At 38.5% G+C, this 16,208-nt stretch overlaps 5 protein-coding genes across 18 annotated transcripts in view; 3 read left to right on the top strand and 2 right to left on the bottom strand.

Moving 5' to 3' along the window:
• Positions 1 to 7,159, bottom strand: part of LOC105229164 (syndecan) — a 456,640-nt gene extending 449,481 nt beyond the window's left edge. For 4 of the 8 annotated variants that reach the window (XM_011209267.4, XM_011209271.4, XM_011209273.4 and 1 more), the window contains exons 1-2: positions 6,902 to 7,060; positions 4,013 to 4,409 (exon numbers count right to left, since the gene is read on the bottom strand). In XM_011209267.4, coding sequence (XP_011207569.2) covers positions 4,013 to 4,234 — 222 coding nt within the window. In that variant the 5' untranslated portion in view covers positions 4,235 to 4,409; positions 6,902 to 7,060. Of the gene's footprint in view, positions 1 to 4,012; positions 4,410 to 5,821 lie in introns of all 8 variants that reach the window. The other 4 variants (XM_011209272.4, XM_049453459.1, XM_029551479.2 and 1 more) reach the window with 4 other exon arrangements.
• Positions 1 to 16,208, top strand: part of LOC105229157 (ATPase inhibitor A, mitochondrial) — a 443,346-nt gene that overhangs the window by 416,056 nt on the left and 11,082 nt on the right. The gene's annotated exons all lie outside the window — the stretch shown is intronic.
• Positions 8,362 to 10,237, bottom strand: LOC105229160 (ras guanine nucleotide exchange factor E). Its single transcript, XM_011209261.2, has 2 exons — positions 9,900 to 10,237; positions 8,362 to 9,784 (listed from the first exon to the last, which is right to left on the bottom strand). The coding sequence occupies exons 1-2, from the start codon at positions 9,947 to 9,949 to the stop codon at positions 8,434 to 8,436; spliced, it is 1,401 nt and encodes a 466-aa protein (XP_011207563.2). The 5' UTR covers positions 9,950 to 10,237; the 3' UTR covers positions 8,362 to 8,433.
• Positions 12,153 to 13,574, top strand: LOC105229161 (uncharacterized). The gene is made up of 3 exons (XM_011209263.4): positions 12,153 to 12,323; positions 12,401 to 12,692; positions 12,818 to 13,574. Exons 1-3 carry the CDS (start codon positions 12,268 to 12,270, stop codon positions 12,974 to 12,976), a joined length of 507 nt encoding a protein of 168 aa, XP_011207565.1. The 5' UTR covers positions 12,153 to 12,267; the 3' UTR covers positions 12,977 to 13,574.
• Positions 15,190 to 16,208, top strand: part of LOC105229162 (ATPase inhibitor, mitochondrial) — a 576,424-nt gene continuing 575,405 nt past the window's right edge. The window contains exons 1-3 of one of the 2 annotated variants that reach the window (XR_007422400.1): positions 15,190 to 15,391; positions 15,475 to 15,613; positions 15,683 to 15,937. Coding sequence is in view for 1 of the 2 variants with exons in the window: in XM_011209265.3 (XP_011207567.2) it covers positions 15,345 to 15,391; positions 15,475 to 15,613; positions 15,683 to 15,766 (270 nt within the window). In the remaining variant the exon portion in view is untranslated. Of the gene's footprint in view, positions 15,392 to 15,474; positions 15,614 to 15,682; positions 16,001 to 16,208 lie in introns of those variants that run through there. The other variant, XM_011209265.3, reaches the window with a different exon arrangement.

Here is a 16,208-nt window from a genome sequence, read left to right as displayed (position 1 = left end):
TACGATATTCGGTCGATTTATTATCTGTTTCCGGGTTGTAAGCTTACATCAAAAACTCATCGCAAGAAATTATACATTTTAAGATGTCTTGATAGTCGGAAAGCATTGTTTCACATACTTACATTAACGCGACGATGATTTAAAAAAATGTGTGATTTAGGAACCAATCGTGTTTTCACTTTTCTTAGACCCAATTGATCTTTCAAAAATATTCTCACTGATCCTTCCGATATTTCAACGATGTCAGTAAAATCTTTGACTGTTAATCGTCGTTTCTCAAGCACCAATTCCTTATTTTTCTTTATTGACGTGGTAATCATCAATTGAGTTTGATGGCCGTACTAAACGTGGTTCGTCATCACATCGTTCTCGACCCTCTTTGAATAATTTGTACCAATCAAAATCACTTGCTCGGGACAAACAATTATCACCGAAAGCCTTTTCGTAAAAATCGTAAAAATCGCCGAATGCACTTTATGTACTTCAGAAAGACAAGCTTATACCAAACATTAATGATTATTATGATGGCACAGATGTCACTGACAGTCATATCAACTTTGGAAAAAAAATGTTCGACGAATGGGTTTTCCCGCGAAATTTAAATTAAAAAGTATTACTATTTTTTGCCCACAGTTACCAGACATCAAAACCATATAGCCATAGCTTCAAATGTCGGCTGAGGAGAAATCAAAAACATATTTAAATTTTTTATAGTGATAACCTTATGAAGAAGTTATTTTCTTACTTTTTGGAAATTCCTAGAATCAATTAACAATTCGTAAGTATCCGGAAATCTTCTAGGAAAAATCCAAAATTATAAATATAATAACTTGAAACATACCCTGTAACTTAACCGTTCGGCCAGTGACTTTATCTAATTTAAGTACTTTATCTATGATTATCTTTAATGATCATAAGATTACATACCATAAAATCAACTCAACCAGAAGAAAATCATCAACAATGGCAAGTATTGAACCAAAGGCTGTTACCTAATTGAACAAAATCCTATGAAGATCAACATTAAATTGTTTTAAGAACATGCCTTATTACTGGATCCATATTTATGTTCTAGTGTCGTACAAAAATAATAAAATATGTATATAGTTTTAGCTCTAATCCTTCGTCATGCCGTTAATAAAGTTACATAGGTAGGTATTACATGTCTGGAACTCTTTAAGCGGTATGTTAAAAGAACAATACTAAGCCGGACATCATACTCTGGTGTTGTAAATAGGCACTTCAATGAACAATAATAACTCTCATTCCCCAACAAAAGTGACAGAGAAACCCTCCGATACTTGTAAATACATATAACTAAACCACCGCCACACAAAAAATCTACAAAATTTTGGGTTTTCCACAGAACAATCTTTTCATACAACAACTATTAAATTCGCAATGAATGCTGGTAAAAATGAAAACAACAACTACTAAGAATGCAGTCAATTGCAACAACCATAATACATCAAACGTCAAATTGCTGGAGTGACAGTTGTCAGTAGCTGGCACCAGACAAATGAAATAGAAATGACAAACAACAACTACGACTGCACACAGAATACAAATACCAAAAAAAAAACACACATAACCCATAAAGGACCGTATTGAAACTATGGTGTTGCATGGTTAATGTGCTTAAATATTCGATACCACTTCCATACTTCTATGCATAGTGCTGGTCTCTTTGGGAGTATAGTAGGTGACCATTTTTTGAAGCGTTCAGTGCAAAACTAGTAGTTGCAAGTATTAATACAGCAACAAAACTGAACAACCGACCCACTGATAAAGGCAAACCCTGATGAATAGAGGCTCTAGCGGGCAATAACGTCCGTACAATGGGCCAGGCAATTGCAATGAATGGCACCGCCGTCAGACAAGCACTAGTAAACAAATAGCCACCGCAGCAACAGCAAAGCAACAACAACAATAGCGGCACCTACAAAGTACAGCATTTGTAATGGTCGAACTGGTTACATTGTATGTAGAAGGAACTATTGTAGTAGCAACAGCAACAACAGCGGCAGCAAACATTGTAGCAGCCAAGTGAAACTCCATTTCCTTATTGTGCGAAGATTGTGACGATTTCGCAAGGTTTTTTTTACTTTTCTTATATGTATGTATGTATGTCAGTGCCTATGTCTTTTTTGACTGCGCACATGGACAACTACTGCATTTAACGAGCCGACGTCTGCCTACATATCGGCAATGCAGTTGTTGGATAGACATTCGTCAGCGCAAAAACAAACACTTGCGCGGGAGAAGTGTAGTGTGAGCAATGTGTTTTCACTGGCTCAAGAGGCCATAGTCATATGCCCATAAGCTGTCCACACCGCTCTCTTCAGGTATTTACAGTTTTTCCATCGGTTTCCCCATCATCCAAGCCTTCCATCGCGTTTGTGCACATACTTGTATATTTTGCTGTTTTCTTGGATATTTTGCACATTCACATGTTCTTCTATGCAGACGGATCGCAAAGTACCGTTTAAATGCGGTTTATAACCGTTTAATAACCATTCACGTAATTGTCAGCATTTTGCAATTTTGCTTTTAATTATTTACTCCTTTCAGCGACGTCTCGTTGCAACTCGCTGACGATTTGCAGAATAAGCATAACTTTCGCTGCGGGCTAAACCATTTGTTTTTGGTTCATTTATTATTTGCATTGAGTTCTTGGAAAATAATTTTGTGGTGAATGTGTGCTTTGATATTCGATTATTGAAGTGTTGATGAATTGATGCAGCTGTTTTCGGGAGTTATGAAATAAGCGTGTGAAGACTATGTAAGGAAGTGAAAATTTTGTTTTTTGTCAATATATATTTTATAGATTCATACTTTAAGTAAGTTTTAGCAAAACAGAACTTATAAATATTTAAGACATTTCGTAAAAAGTAAGAGAGGGGAAGATTATAGAAGAATTGCTTGAAAATAAATTCTTAATTGTCTAGAAATATGTTTTATATGTTTTTTAGAATACGAAAATATGTACAAACAGTATGAAAACTTCAAAATTTATTAGTCCAGTTTCAATAAATATATATTACAAGCCACAGACTGGTTTTGAAATGGGTAATAATAGTCGTTTTAACGAAAAGCCTTCACTTCTGAAATGCACACCAGCTTATTGTGAGACCCAAATACATAACAAATGCATATGCTGTAAAAATAATATATGATCAAATTTGACCCGGACTGGGCCATTTAAATTACGAGCACAAACTGAAGAATTAAGCACGAAAAGTTGGTCTGATGATTTTTATTTAAAAATATCAATTATTTTGCTTTGAGTTTTCTGTTTCCACAGAATCACTCGTGGAAAGTGTTTTGGGGAGTATAGTGAAAAGTTAGTGTCACGAAGCATCCAGTAAAGCTCGTTATCAACGAAAACTTCCCTCATGCGTCGGTAAGTATATAAAATTTTGAAGAAACAGTATTTGAAAATCATCCTGTCGATATCAGAGAGATAGTGCAGGATCTCAACATATTTTATGGATTGGTTAATAATTTTGGTATGAAGCGTGCTAAAACTACGTCGAGTAGAGGTCGTCAACGACATTGAAAACATATACACATGAACACACTAGATTCATAAAGCAAACCATTACTGCTGACGAGATATGGGTTCATACATGTAACGTCGAAAATGTCAAAAAATCTAGCTATTGGAACTCCAAAAAGGCACTAAAACTCATTCCAACTCAGACTTAAGTACTACAAGTGTATGAATAATTGGAATAAGCTTTGGCATGTTTGTCTGAGGAGAAAATTGTTTTGTTGCAATAAAAATTACACATTTTTGAGATCTAGATATAATCTCACTGATGGTTTAAGATAATAAGATGTCATATTAGCTGATTTCATTCTAACTACACCTCATTTAGTTACATACTCAAATCAGACATCTATATCTGAACCCTGAAATAATTCAAATTTATAAGCTCATCAGTTGCACTTAGTGTGCTATTAACTTTAATATGCTAAACTAATTAAAAAAATTCCTTAACTAACTCACCTGATCAGTAGCACCATTAACGCTGGCCAACAGGACAAACAGCGCGACGGCAAGTAAAAATTTTCTGCTACCGCTGGTGGTCACATGTGTTGGCGTGAGACTGGTTAAAATGCCACCAGCCGCGCGCCGTTTGCCTGCCGTCATCTCCGAACCCGACGTTGCCGATGACGTTGCTATCCAAGTAGTTGATGTTGGCGATGCGTTTTTGTAGATATTAAACATGGTTGTTGCTGGTTTTGTTTTTAATTTTGCTTGATACGTTGATAACGTTTGGGAATAAATTTTATGATATTTTTCAAACGACGTACAAAAAACGCAGTGATAAAAGAGGAATTAAATCCCAGAGATTAATTTGCTTTCAAATTTATTTTCAGCGCCTGAAAATATTTTTGAATAGCTGAGGGAGACAAAAAGGAATTTAAATGAATTTTCACAAACACTTATTGCAATAAACACTGAATTTGCACATTTCTAAATTTATTTAATGCGCGCGAACCTTTTTAATTTTTCAACATTTTTTAATTTTAAAATTTTATTATTACTTTTTTTTTTAATTTTGCGCGTACGAAATTTAAAATTTTACTAATATAAATATTTTAAATTTTTTCAAACGATTTTTTTTTTATTTTCTTTCATTTCATATTTTTATACCATAACAAATTGCTTACGACCGACTACCGTACGAAACTTCGCATACTCAACCAATAAAAAAAATAGCCACCGACTACCGGTTATCCACCATGCCTACGCGTTTGCCGCATAAACGTATCGAAAGGTTGCGTGTTGTGGCCCCTTTTCATTAAATGTAATAAAAACAATATACGAAAATTAAACCATCAGCAGGAAGGCTGGCAAACATGGACGGAACAGGTCGGCAAACATCAAAGTGGCCAGCATAAATACACACATAGTACATAAGTGTACGTGCTGCCGCCGCTGCCATGAAGTCGAAAAGAAAAACATTGAAAATTTCTCAGTAAGAAAACACAAACAAAAAATCGACGAAGCAACGAACTTATCGGCGTAGTCAGTCGCTGTAGTGGACGCGGCTAAGTGAAGTTAAAGCCACCGGAGGGCAGGGTGCAAGCATAGCAGACAACTATGAACCTAAATACATACATACATATATAACTTGATATAAAACAGAACAAAACGCGTTGGAGAACTTGAAGTTGATGATGGTGATGATTACGATAGCACAAGCGGCCGCCGCTTAGCCGAATTGGATAAATATGCGCCAAAGGAAATGAGAAAGCGCCAAAAGTTTAAATGCGTTAAAATAAAAAATAATAATAAATAAATAAAAAAAAAGTTGAAAAATTGCTTGTTTAGCTTATGAAGTTATTGTCTACAACGGCGGCGGAAGCTGCGCAAGAGCGCATAGGCGGCAGCGATGTTTACGTTCAAAATAATAACGTTAATATTTACAGCGGCGAGGATTTTTATAACGACAACACCGTATTATACACACGAATAGGTCAAAAAAAAATCAAAGCTTGAATATAATAATAAAACAAAGTCAATAAGCAACGGGTCTACGTTAGGGCGCACACGTAAGGAAAGGCGGAGTATGGAGTGGGACGCAACGGTATGCGACAACGCGCAGTATACGCATATTTCGTTATCGACGTAGGTACACAGCCTCTGCGGAGTTGACATAGACACGCGCACGCACAACACCCCTCAGACAGAAAAAAACAAAAACTTGGAATATATAAAATGAAAACACACACGAATGCGCTTAAACAAAGAAATAAAATACAATAAATTGACATGAATAACACAACACAACGCGACGCACGCACGCACTCGACAATTGAGCATATTTATTAATTAATTAATTCCCATTGCTAGCGCTGCTGCTGCTTCATGGCAAAATTAAACTTCGAACAACACTTTTCTTTTTGTATGCAGCCATTTTGAGACATTGCATATGACTGCACTTTACAATGGCAATGTTGTTGTTGGCACCCGACCGACCAAACGACCCGTACGATTTACCGCCTACAGTGGAGCACTTGCAGACGCGCTGTTACACTTTTTTCTTTAAATATATTGTACATATATGTATATAGATATATTATGGCGCTGTGGAGGCGTATGGCGTTACAAATGCTGAGCGCGTTGGCGTTTCGTTGCACTCAAGCCATGCAAATGAGTAGGTCGAAACGCGCGAGCTGAGACGATGCACTAGGCGGTAGGCGCTCGTTCATTCACAAACAAGTAAATTCCACTGATTTGTTGCACTGTCTTGGCGCATAGGCGCGCGCTAATCACCGGCATTTTAGCTTTAGCCAACAAAAAAGTTGGCCAACAAATTTATAGCACCAAACACAGTTAATTCTTCTTTTTTCTATTATTATCTCTTTTACTTTCCAATACAACAACACTTTGCGCTCAAGCGAGATTTATTTAGCCATTTATCAAACCAAGCTGGCAACTCGCTCACTTGGTCTCACCAGCTGAATTGCAAAAAACACAAAACAGCCAAACTAAAACTGTATGAAAAGACACTGGCACTGGATGAAAATGGTAGAGAAGCCACAGACGGTAAAAAAAATTAACTATTATTGAATTTACGCAGTGTATATACATATATTGTGGCGACGGCGCCTACATTGACTGCTGCTGCCGCTACGCCAACACACAAATTTGCTCACACGCACAAATGATGCTCCGCCGCGCACTCCACACTTCGTTTATTACAAATAGTATGCCTTTCGTTTTTCGCGTAATTCGGCAATTACATACATACACACATACACTGCGTTATATATTTTTTAATATAAATTAAACGCTATTCGCCACAATATTCTTTATTACTAAATAAGTACGCTTACTTCACACACGTTTTGCAGCTCTATTCGCTTTGTACGTTTATTTTTTTACCTTTTCTACAATTTTTCTGCTCGGTAGTCTTGTGTTAGCTATTTTATTATTATTACTCGGTGCGTTTGTTCCGCGCACAATTTCTCGATACGACCGCACCACGTCTAAATGTCGCAAGCACTCAACGCGTTCAACTACTGCTGACTGCGTTATACCAGAATTTCCGATGGCCGCCACTGCCGGAGCCGCTCGCCATTTGTTCGCACTCACACATTCTCGCTCTTTATCATGTTCTATGCTTTGCTACGCGTTGCCTTTTCTCTGTTAATTGCATTTCCAGCCCGCTCAGTTGCATTGTGGACTCTGGAATTTCCCTATCATTTGCATTTGCAGTTGTGCTTGTGTGCGCTGGTAGTGAGAGAGCGGTTGAGAGAGAGAGAGTGTAGAGTAGGCGCACTGAGTGTGTATGCGGGTTTGTGAATAAAAAGTTATTTGAGTGGGAATACTAACAAGTTTCACAGTTCTTTGAAGCAGGGTTGTCGAAACGACGGGAAATGAAAACTATACCGTTAATAAATTTTGTAAAATTTAAAAAACCGTTAAAATTTGTTTTGAATTCCCTTTGAAATAGAAATTAATCTAAAAAATATAAATAATTTTTAGCAGAAGCATTGAAAAAGAGAAAAATTTAAAAATATAAAGTTCTAACTTGATTTTCCATTAACTTAAACATCCTTTAAACTTTAAAGTGGATCCTCCTTGTGAAGAAGTTCACGCAAGTGAGGAAAGTTCCCTGAGCGTCATTCACTTGGGAGTGGCCAGAAACGACTCTTCTACATGTGGCCCAAGCAGCTCACGACTTCCGGTCTTAGACCAAGTATCCTCTGGGTAGCCAAAAAAACATCCGTTTGAAGGTGAGTTAAAGCGAGAAGACGATACGACGAGACAAAGTGAAAATAAAGGCTGACATGAACGCCGTCCAAGAAGTGCGATGGATAGGACAAGGACTGAGACGGATAGGTGGCATTTACTACAGTGGCCATATAAAGGAGCGCAAATTCGGTGTGGGATTCGTGGTGGGAGAGAGACTCTGTCGCCGAGTCCTGGCATTCACCCCGGTGGACGAACTTCTAGCCACAATCCACATCAATGCGAAGTTCTTTAACATATCACTGATTTGCGCCCACGCCCCGAAGGAAGAGAAAGACGATGTGACCAAAGATGCCTTCTATAAGCGATTGGAGAGCACGTATGAGAGCTGCCCCCGCCACGATGTCTAAATCGTACTTGGCGACTTCAACGTCGAGACGGGCAAAGAAGGCATCTTTGGCACAACGGTTGGGAAATTCAGCATCCATGAGGAAACATCGTCGAATGAGTGGAAGCTAATCGACTCCGCCAGGGCCCGAAATATGGTTATCTGTAGTACTATAATAGATAAGAAAATTCATCAAGCTACCCGGCTATAACCGCGTAAGCGCTTTCTACGCTAAAGCGCTTTCTACGTAAAGAAGTTTCTACACATTTATATTATTATTTATTATAAAAATGTTAAGACTAAATAAAATTATAACAAGTATTGCTATTTTTACTCAAAATTTGAACTTGGCTTGCTGCGGATTAGAGCTACCATTGCCCAATGCTAACTTCAGACCCGATAATGCCATTTTTTCCGCCTTTAGATAGTGTTCGTCTTGATATAGGAAGTCCGTAGTGCTGACATCTGCATCCAGAAAGTTCCACTGCGGTATATCGATGGTAAAGGGTTTTGTGACAATCTGTGGAAGGCAGCCACTTAGGGCCACATCTGCCTGTACGACTGTGCTAGCGTCTAGATTTGTGGCTTCCCATGTGTCATTCCCCGCAACACTTATATTTGTAACCATAGTCTTTGGCCCCACCACTGTAGCAGCGGTGCCGTTCATTTGCTTGAAATGTTGCTCCAAGTAGTTGCCATACGAAACATCATTGAAACCATTCTCAATAGCGCCACCAACACCATTCGCTTCGGAGAGTATTACAACATCGGCGTCATCATCACATTTGGGCAGTGTGACTACTAGCGGCAATGCCGGATCGTTGAGCGCCGACTTGCTAGCGTTCGTTGTGCTGGTGACCGTCGATTTCGATGTTGTCGTCGTAGACATAGGTGAACCGGCCGCCGAAAGCGGTGTGTTACTCTTTCGAGGACTGCCATCTGGTGGTGTGACCGTAGTGGCACCCGCACTTGTGGAAGCTGACGCTGCGCCACCATTTAGACTGGGAAAGTGTTCACGATCCGTCTCAGTTTCACTAGCTGAAGCGGCTTCATTCTCATTACCATTGCACTTTAGCAGCGCTTTTGTGAGCTTCTTCTGTGCAGTATTCGCGGTGCGTCGTGGTGTGAGTGTTTTGATTTTCACCAGGCAGGAGGAACCGGCGCCGAAGAGCACATCCGAATAGAGCGTGCCTGGCCGGCAAACTGATGTAGAATCGGCAGTACTCACATAAGTCACCTTTTCGGCAATCTTCACCGGTGTGTTGGGGAATTTCAACCATGTGGGTGAACGCTTACGTAGCGACTTCGATTTCTTGCCGGTAGCGGAAATGCCATTATAACTGGATATTTGTTTTTCCGAACGCTTCCAACTACCCGATTTCACTTTGGTTGGCGGTTTCATAGTTGACTTTGAAGTACTAGGTGCCTCCTTGTGGGCGTTGCCGGTACTACTACCGTTATTGTAATTGCTGTTACAACAGCTGCTATTGCTGGGTCTTTCCACCGTCTCTTTGCCTTGCGTCTTCAACAAATCGGATATGGACTTCTTCGAATCGGTTTTCGACAATGAACGCTTTCCTTTCTCCGACTTCTTACGTAATTTCGGCGATTTTGCGTGTTGACCTTGCGGTTGTGTAGACCCATGTTGTTGGTGTTGCTGATGGTTTGAATTGTTTGCATTTTTGCTGTAAAATAAAAGAATCGTCATTTATTAGTAGAACAATATATAAATCAGCTGATTTTAGCTGCCATTCCGTTAGGGCGACAGAAGACGCTTAACTACGTGACAATTTTGATTACTTGGAGTTTTTGGAGCAAATAAAACCGCTGACCATTCTGGTAAGAAACATTTGCAGTAATAGTTGGAATTTATATGGCTCAGAAGTTGCTGTTTTGGACAAAAATTTATTTGACAAATCAATTTTGGTGAGATAAAAACGAAAAGGAAAACATCAAACTTATTTTTAGTCTACGTAAATCGACAGTAGTACAACGAATTTCGAAAATAGTGCTCGATTTTTAATCCAAAACGTTTGGAAGGGGAAGAGTACAGTGAAGCAGTGGGCTAATGAGAGCAAAGATCTGATAAGGAAAGGGCTGTAAATGGTAGTGTGGACTGTATTTTAGAAAGTTTTATTAAACAGCTGGCTTAGGTATAAACTAAAAAATACCGGTACCGTTAGGAAGTGGAAAAATTGTGGAGTTGTGGTGAAAACTAAGTAAGATAACATCAGCCAAGCTGACTTATTTCTTCACTTCTCGTTGATGATGGTATCGTAGATATCAGATATCATTAGAAAAAAGGAGCCCAAAATACATTTACAAAGGAAGCATATTCCTAGTTTTTCAAAAACTCAACTGTAAGGTCCGATATAATTTTATCTTTGAAGTCACTCACTAGAAATGATAATCACCTTTCTAATATCTCACACAGTTTTTACAAGGATCGACGTTTTAGATTATTTGTAGTCCAAACAAAATCTTCTACCATGATACCTCTAGCTTCCTCTAGGAAAGCTGAAAGCAACTAGAAACTTTGATATAGGAATAGAAAAGACGTTGTCGACGTTTACGAGTAAAGAAAAAAGGTCGAATCTATATTTCTTTCTTCTTCTTTATTTATAGACCCAGCTTAAGCGGTTATAGCCCCGAGTTTGCAACAGCGCCCCAGTCGTTCTTCCTATTCGCTTTTCGGTGCTAATTGAAGATTCCAAATGTAGCCAGATTCTTCTGTACTTGGTCTTTCCAACGAAGTGGAAATCTTCCTCTTCCTCTGCTTCCCCCGGCGGGTACTACGTTGAATACTCTCTGAGCTGTAGTATTTTAATCCATTCGGACGACATGATTTAGCCAGCGTAACAACTCTCTCTTAATTCGCTGAACTATGTCAATGCCGTCGTATATCTCGAACAGCTCATCATTCCATCGACTGCGGTATTCGTCGTTGTCAATACGCAAAGGACCGCAGAACCTTTCTCTCGGAAACTCATAACGCCGACTCATCAGATGTTGTCATCGTCCATCCCTTTGCACGACGAGTGACTTGTAGAGTTTGGTCTTTGTCTGTCGAGAGAGGACTTTACTTCTCAATTACCTACTCATTCTGAAGTAGCATCTATTCGAAAAAGTTATTCTGCATTGGATTTCGAGGCTGACGCTGTTGGTGGGGTTAATGCTTGTTCCAAAATAAACGAAACTATCTATGACTTCGAAGTTATGACTGTCAACAGTGGCGTTAACAAAGCTGTTTGGTATAATTTAAATAAGGCTGCATATAAAAAGAAGCTCGATGTATGGATGTCACACGATTGAACGCAAAAAATCTAATGGAGCTAATTTCCATCTGAGAATCGATACATAACCGCTACAAATTCGATCAATTTCAGAGGCGAATGTTCACAGGGGATGAAAAGTGGATCACTTACGACAGCGTCTACCGAAAACAATCGTGGTCGAATTGCAGTGAGTCGGTTGAAACGGTAGCAAAGCCAGGTTTGACTGTCAGCAAGGATTTGGTGAGCGTTTGATAGAATAGACCAGGAATCATCTACTATGGTCTCCACCTACAGACCAACACTTAATTTTGATCTGTATTGTCAGCAATAGGACCGTCTGATGAAAACAATCGCCTAAAAGCGGCCAAGAAGAGAGGAATTGTGTTTCATCAGGATAACGTCAGGCCACACACATCGACAGCGACTGGACAGACAAAGTGAAACTGCTTTCAAAATGACAAGAAGTTATCGAAAAAACTAAGCATAATCAAACTTAATCGGATAATTCCAATCTTGCTAAATAAAAGCTTCAGTTTAGTGTACATTATATTAGAATAAGGTAAGAAAAAGTTAGATTTATCGAATTGCGTATTTTACGGACCGGATTCTACGCGGAGCATTTTAACAAAATTTTTTATTTTTTTAATTATTTTCAAAACATTTGTAATGGCCAACACTCACTAGGCTTCACTGTATTACATACCGATCACCATAGACAGTCTGTTTCTACTGTGAACTGATCCATTTACAAATGCTGTGCTAGAAATGAAACCCCCCATTACATGGCTTCCAACAGTAATCTTGGTACTTTACGTCAAATCAAATTTGTACAAACTTTTTGGAAATCAAATAATTTAGTACGAAAAAATATATTTTTTTAAGAAAAAAAGAATATGTTGGCGAGAATCATTAAACGCGGCCTTTTGGGTGCACAACAAAATTTTCCGAGGTACACACCCCCTAAATACACAGACATCGAGAAAAGTAAAACAATTTTTTAATTTACTTATACGCTCCTTTTTGCAGTTTTTGCGCCAATCGTCACTTCACCAATGAATACAGTGCGCATATACCCGGCGGTGGTCTCGAGAAATTAGCCGGCTGCTTCAAGGAGGAAAGTTACTTTAAGCTCCAAGACTTAAAGCTTTTGCTCAAGATGCGCGAACAGACGCTGCGCGGCGCCGGTTATGACACCAGCGAAATGAACACTGCAATCGAGGAGATCGAAGAGTTCGATCAACTGACGGCAGCACACCGTCAGCAGAGCTTTATGAACAAGCATAAGAATTGCATGGAGGAGCTGTATTTTCTAACCGAGGTGAGTTCGGAAAATTTCATTGCTTGTCTTTGTTGTACTTACTGAAGCGGCATAATGATTGTATATACTTCGTTTCTCACTCGTATTTTTGGTTTTGTGTGTGTATTTTGTCTTCGTCGCTGCAGGAGTCGATGAACTTGCGTCGGCTCGAACAGAAAATGCACTTGGAAGCCGAGCAGAAAATGCGTGAAGATATCGCTTTGGAAAATCGTCGTCGCGCCTTGCAGTTTTCAAATGAAGCGGAAGCAATGGCTAAAATACGCAGTGACCAATATACGCAGTGAAAATTTTTTCCTTTTCAAAATTATTATTCCTATTTATTTATTGAAACAGACGAAAAAATTAAGCAACAAAATAATTTTTTTTTTTGGTAAACATAAGTTTATATGCAAGAGTTGGCTTTTTTAAATTTTTTTCGTTTTTTGTTTTCATATTTTTTCAAGCATTTTTTAGAACTATGTACGTTCGTTTCCGGGAAAAAAATGTGGGAAATTTAAAAAAGCCCAACTGAGCAGAGTTGCACGTATTTGCACACACACGTACGCACACTCACACAAACGAATAATATTGTAGTTATAACGGTGAAAACGCGTTGCCAACGCACAGCAAGTGTTGTTGTATGTGTGTCGGTAGAATATTGAGACTCACATATAAACGTGGAAAAATCGGATAGAACATATAGATAATCGATATGTGAATATGTTTTAGGCTTGCATATGTGACCCAAGAGCGCCATTTACATATATACAAATATACAATATATATATTTATTATTTAGTAAAATTTTTATATGTATATGTCGAATTACAAATGTACGCATATATTTTTGATATTTTGCCTTCAAAAGTTGGAAGATTAAACCTAAGCGATTGCCAAAAAAAACATCTAAGCCTAGTAATTTACTATTTTATTTCTAAAGACGGGACGGGTGAGTACTCGAGGGTTACATGAACATATTTAGTGGATTCATCGAGTCATGCATAGGGTTTTCAATAGGGAGCAACAAAAGTGGACCAATAGGAACATCAAACAATGCCATATTTTCTCCGCTCTTTTGACACTTTCTGCAGTAAGGTTAGCCCTTTCATCATGGAAAGATATACGATCCAACAACGAGTCGAAATTATCAAAATTTACTACCGAAATTCGGAGTCAATGGCCTTAACTTTAAAAGCGCTACGTCCAATTTATGATCGTCATAATTTGAATCCACGTGCACAATACAAAATGTTACAGTGATCCCGTACCAGTGAGATAAAAAATAGAGAAAGATGCTGGCGCATCAATTTAGGAAGACCCAAATCAGTCTCTCTCACGTCGTTCTCAAGCGTTGGGTATCTCTGTGGCATCGTTGTAGCGAATTTTGCGAAAAGATCTTGGCTTACATCCATACGAGGTCAAATTGATGCAAAAACTGAAGATGCTTGACCACCAGAATCTTCATATGTTCGTGAATTGAGCTGAGCAACAATGGATTTTCATTGAAAAATCATCTTCAGCGATTTGACGCCGTTAGACTATTTCCTGGGGGGCTAAGCCAGGTCTATGGTCTATGCCAACAAGCCAGCGATGATTGATGAACTTCGTACGAATATCGAACGGAAAGTTTCGTGAAAGCAGTATCGGCCAATTTATGCTCGAAAATTGGCTTCAGCGTTTGGACTTCTGCAAGCGTGCCCGTGGTGGCAATGCGAAAGAAATCGAGTCCCATACATTCGTTTCGGTTTCGGGCGTCGATAGTTTAAGACGTTTTTCGTTTTTTCGATAATGCCAATACTACTAGGAAGACTTCGAAAAGTGGGGAGGATAGAAAGAGAAAGGCACTGGTTTGAAATTGTGGACTTTGCCAAGCAGAGGTTGAACTATACCTCGTGGGCGAGACGACTTCAAGTCCAAAATAACTCTATGTTCGAATTACTGCAAACGTAAGGGGAGCAGAGAGTGATAGGGTCATGTGTAGAAGCTCACGCAACTGAGGAAAGTTTTGGACTGCTATTGAAGCAGCTCACAACTTCTGGTCTTAGAGCAAATATCCCAGAGGTAACTAGCAACATTCGTTTGTAGGCGAGTAAAATTTACTAGGCGAACCCCCTCAAGTTTTGGAAAATCCTGCAACAACGAAAAATCAACCAAAGTCTAGGATAAGAGACTGCAGACAATGGAACGTTGCGAAATTGCCTACATTACCGCTGCAACAACAACAGCAATAAAATTACGTGTTTATTTTTTTTTTCGAATATTGTACAATCATTATCTATATTAATGTTGTGTCTTATTTTTGTATGAAAAACGGTATTTCAGCGTTATCCGAGAGTTCTGGCTCGTAATAGAATGAAAAATTTTACATTTTCACTAGGTATACAATTATCAAGTGCATTTCCTCCACAATTGTATGAGTTTTCACTCTCATGCCAACAAACATACATTTAGGCGCGGCCAAAATTAAAAACAGCTGGTGCCTTGCACAAATTTCATCGAATATTCATCATTCATCATCAGGCACTTGTGGTAAACAGGCAAACGCGAGGAGACATTTAAAAACGAAAACAACTTGTTATTAGTGTACAAAACTATTTTTAAACAAATTAGTGACAATAATAAAAACACATATTTGTGAAATACGGTTTGAGCAGTGAAATAAAAAGCGCAGAAATGCTAGCACGACGCTCAATCGCTGTAGTACAAGCGTTGAAACAACAGTAAGTCAGTTCCCAGCTTCTTCACAGATTATATAATATAGCTAGTAGCAGCGGATAAGCTTAAATTACATTTACGAATTTAGTTGTCGCAAAATGTCGCAAGTCGGTGAATTGGGTAGCGGTGCAGGCAAGGGTGGCGGCGGTGGTGGTTCCATACGCGAGGCAGGCGGCTCTTTCGGCAAAATGGAGGCAGCACGCGAGGAGGAATTCTTCTACAAACAGGTGCGTGGCTATTTCACTACCTAAATTAGTATATTTTTATATTTTTGTTTTCACTTTCACAAACATTAGCAAAAGGAACAGCTGAAGAATCTGAAAACCAAAAGCGACGACGCACCTAAAAGTACAAATGCCAACGCACAACCGGCGAAATAGTGAAATGCTGCAAAGAGCCGAAAAATAAATGATTTTATAAACAATTTGGAACAACGCCAATTGGTGTTTGTGCCCCCAATATTTTGTACGCAAATGTGCATATACGAATTATGTAGTTGAAAGCGCTGTTTTTACTTATAATACCAAATAGTTCAATATGGTATTTTGTTAGTTATATTTGTTTACCCTAATATATACACAAATTGAAAAAAATTATTTATTCATACTTCCTAATTGTTTGTTATTATTTTCCAAAGTGTCATAAATAATCGATATCGATAATCATAACACACATCGCCACTATCATGTGCCAATATCACACGTTGCTTAATTATTGCAAAATAATATTAAATGTTAAAGAAGATAAGAAATTCATTTAATTGTACGTGTTTGTTGTAAATAACGAATAATATCACATACATACGTACATGTATACATACTT

Source organism: Bactrocera dorsalis, chromosome 3, assembly GCF_023373825.1.
Source record: "Bactrocera dorsalis isolate Fly_Bdor chromosome 3, ASM2337382v1, whole genome shotgun sequence".
Lineage (NCBI taxonomy): Eukaryota > Metazoa > Arthropoda > Insecta > Diptera > Tephritidae > Bactrocera > Bactrocera dorsalis.
Note: the sequence above shows the minus strand (reverse complement) of the source record. Positions and strands in the feature narration are given on the sequence as shown.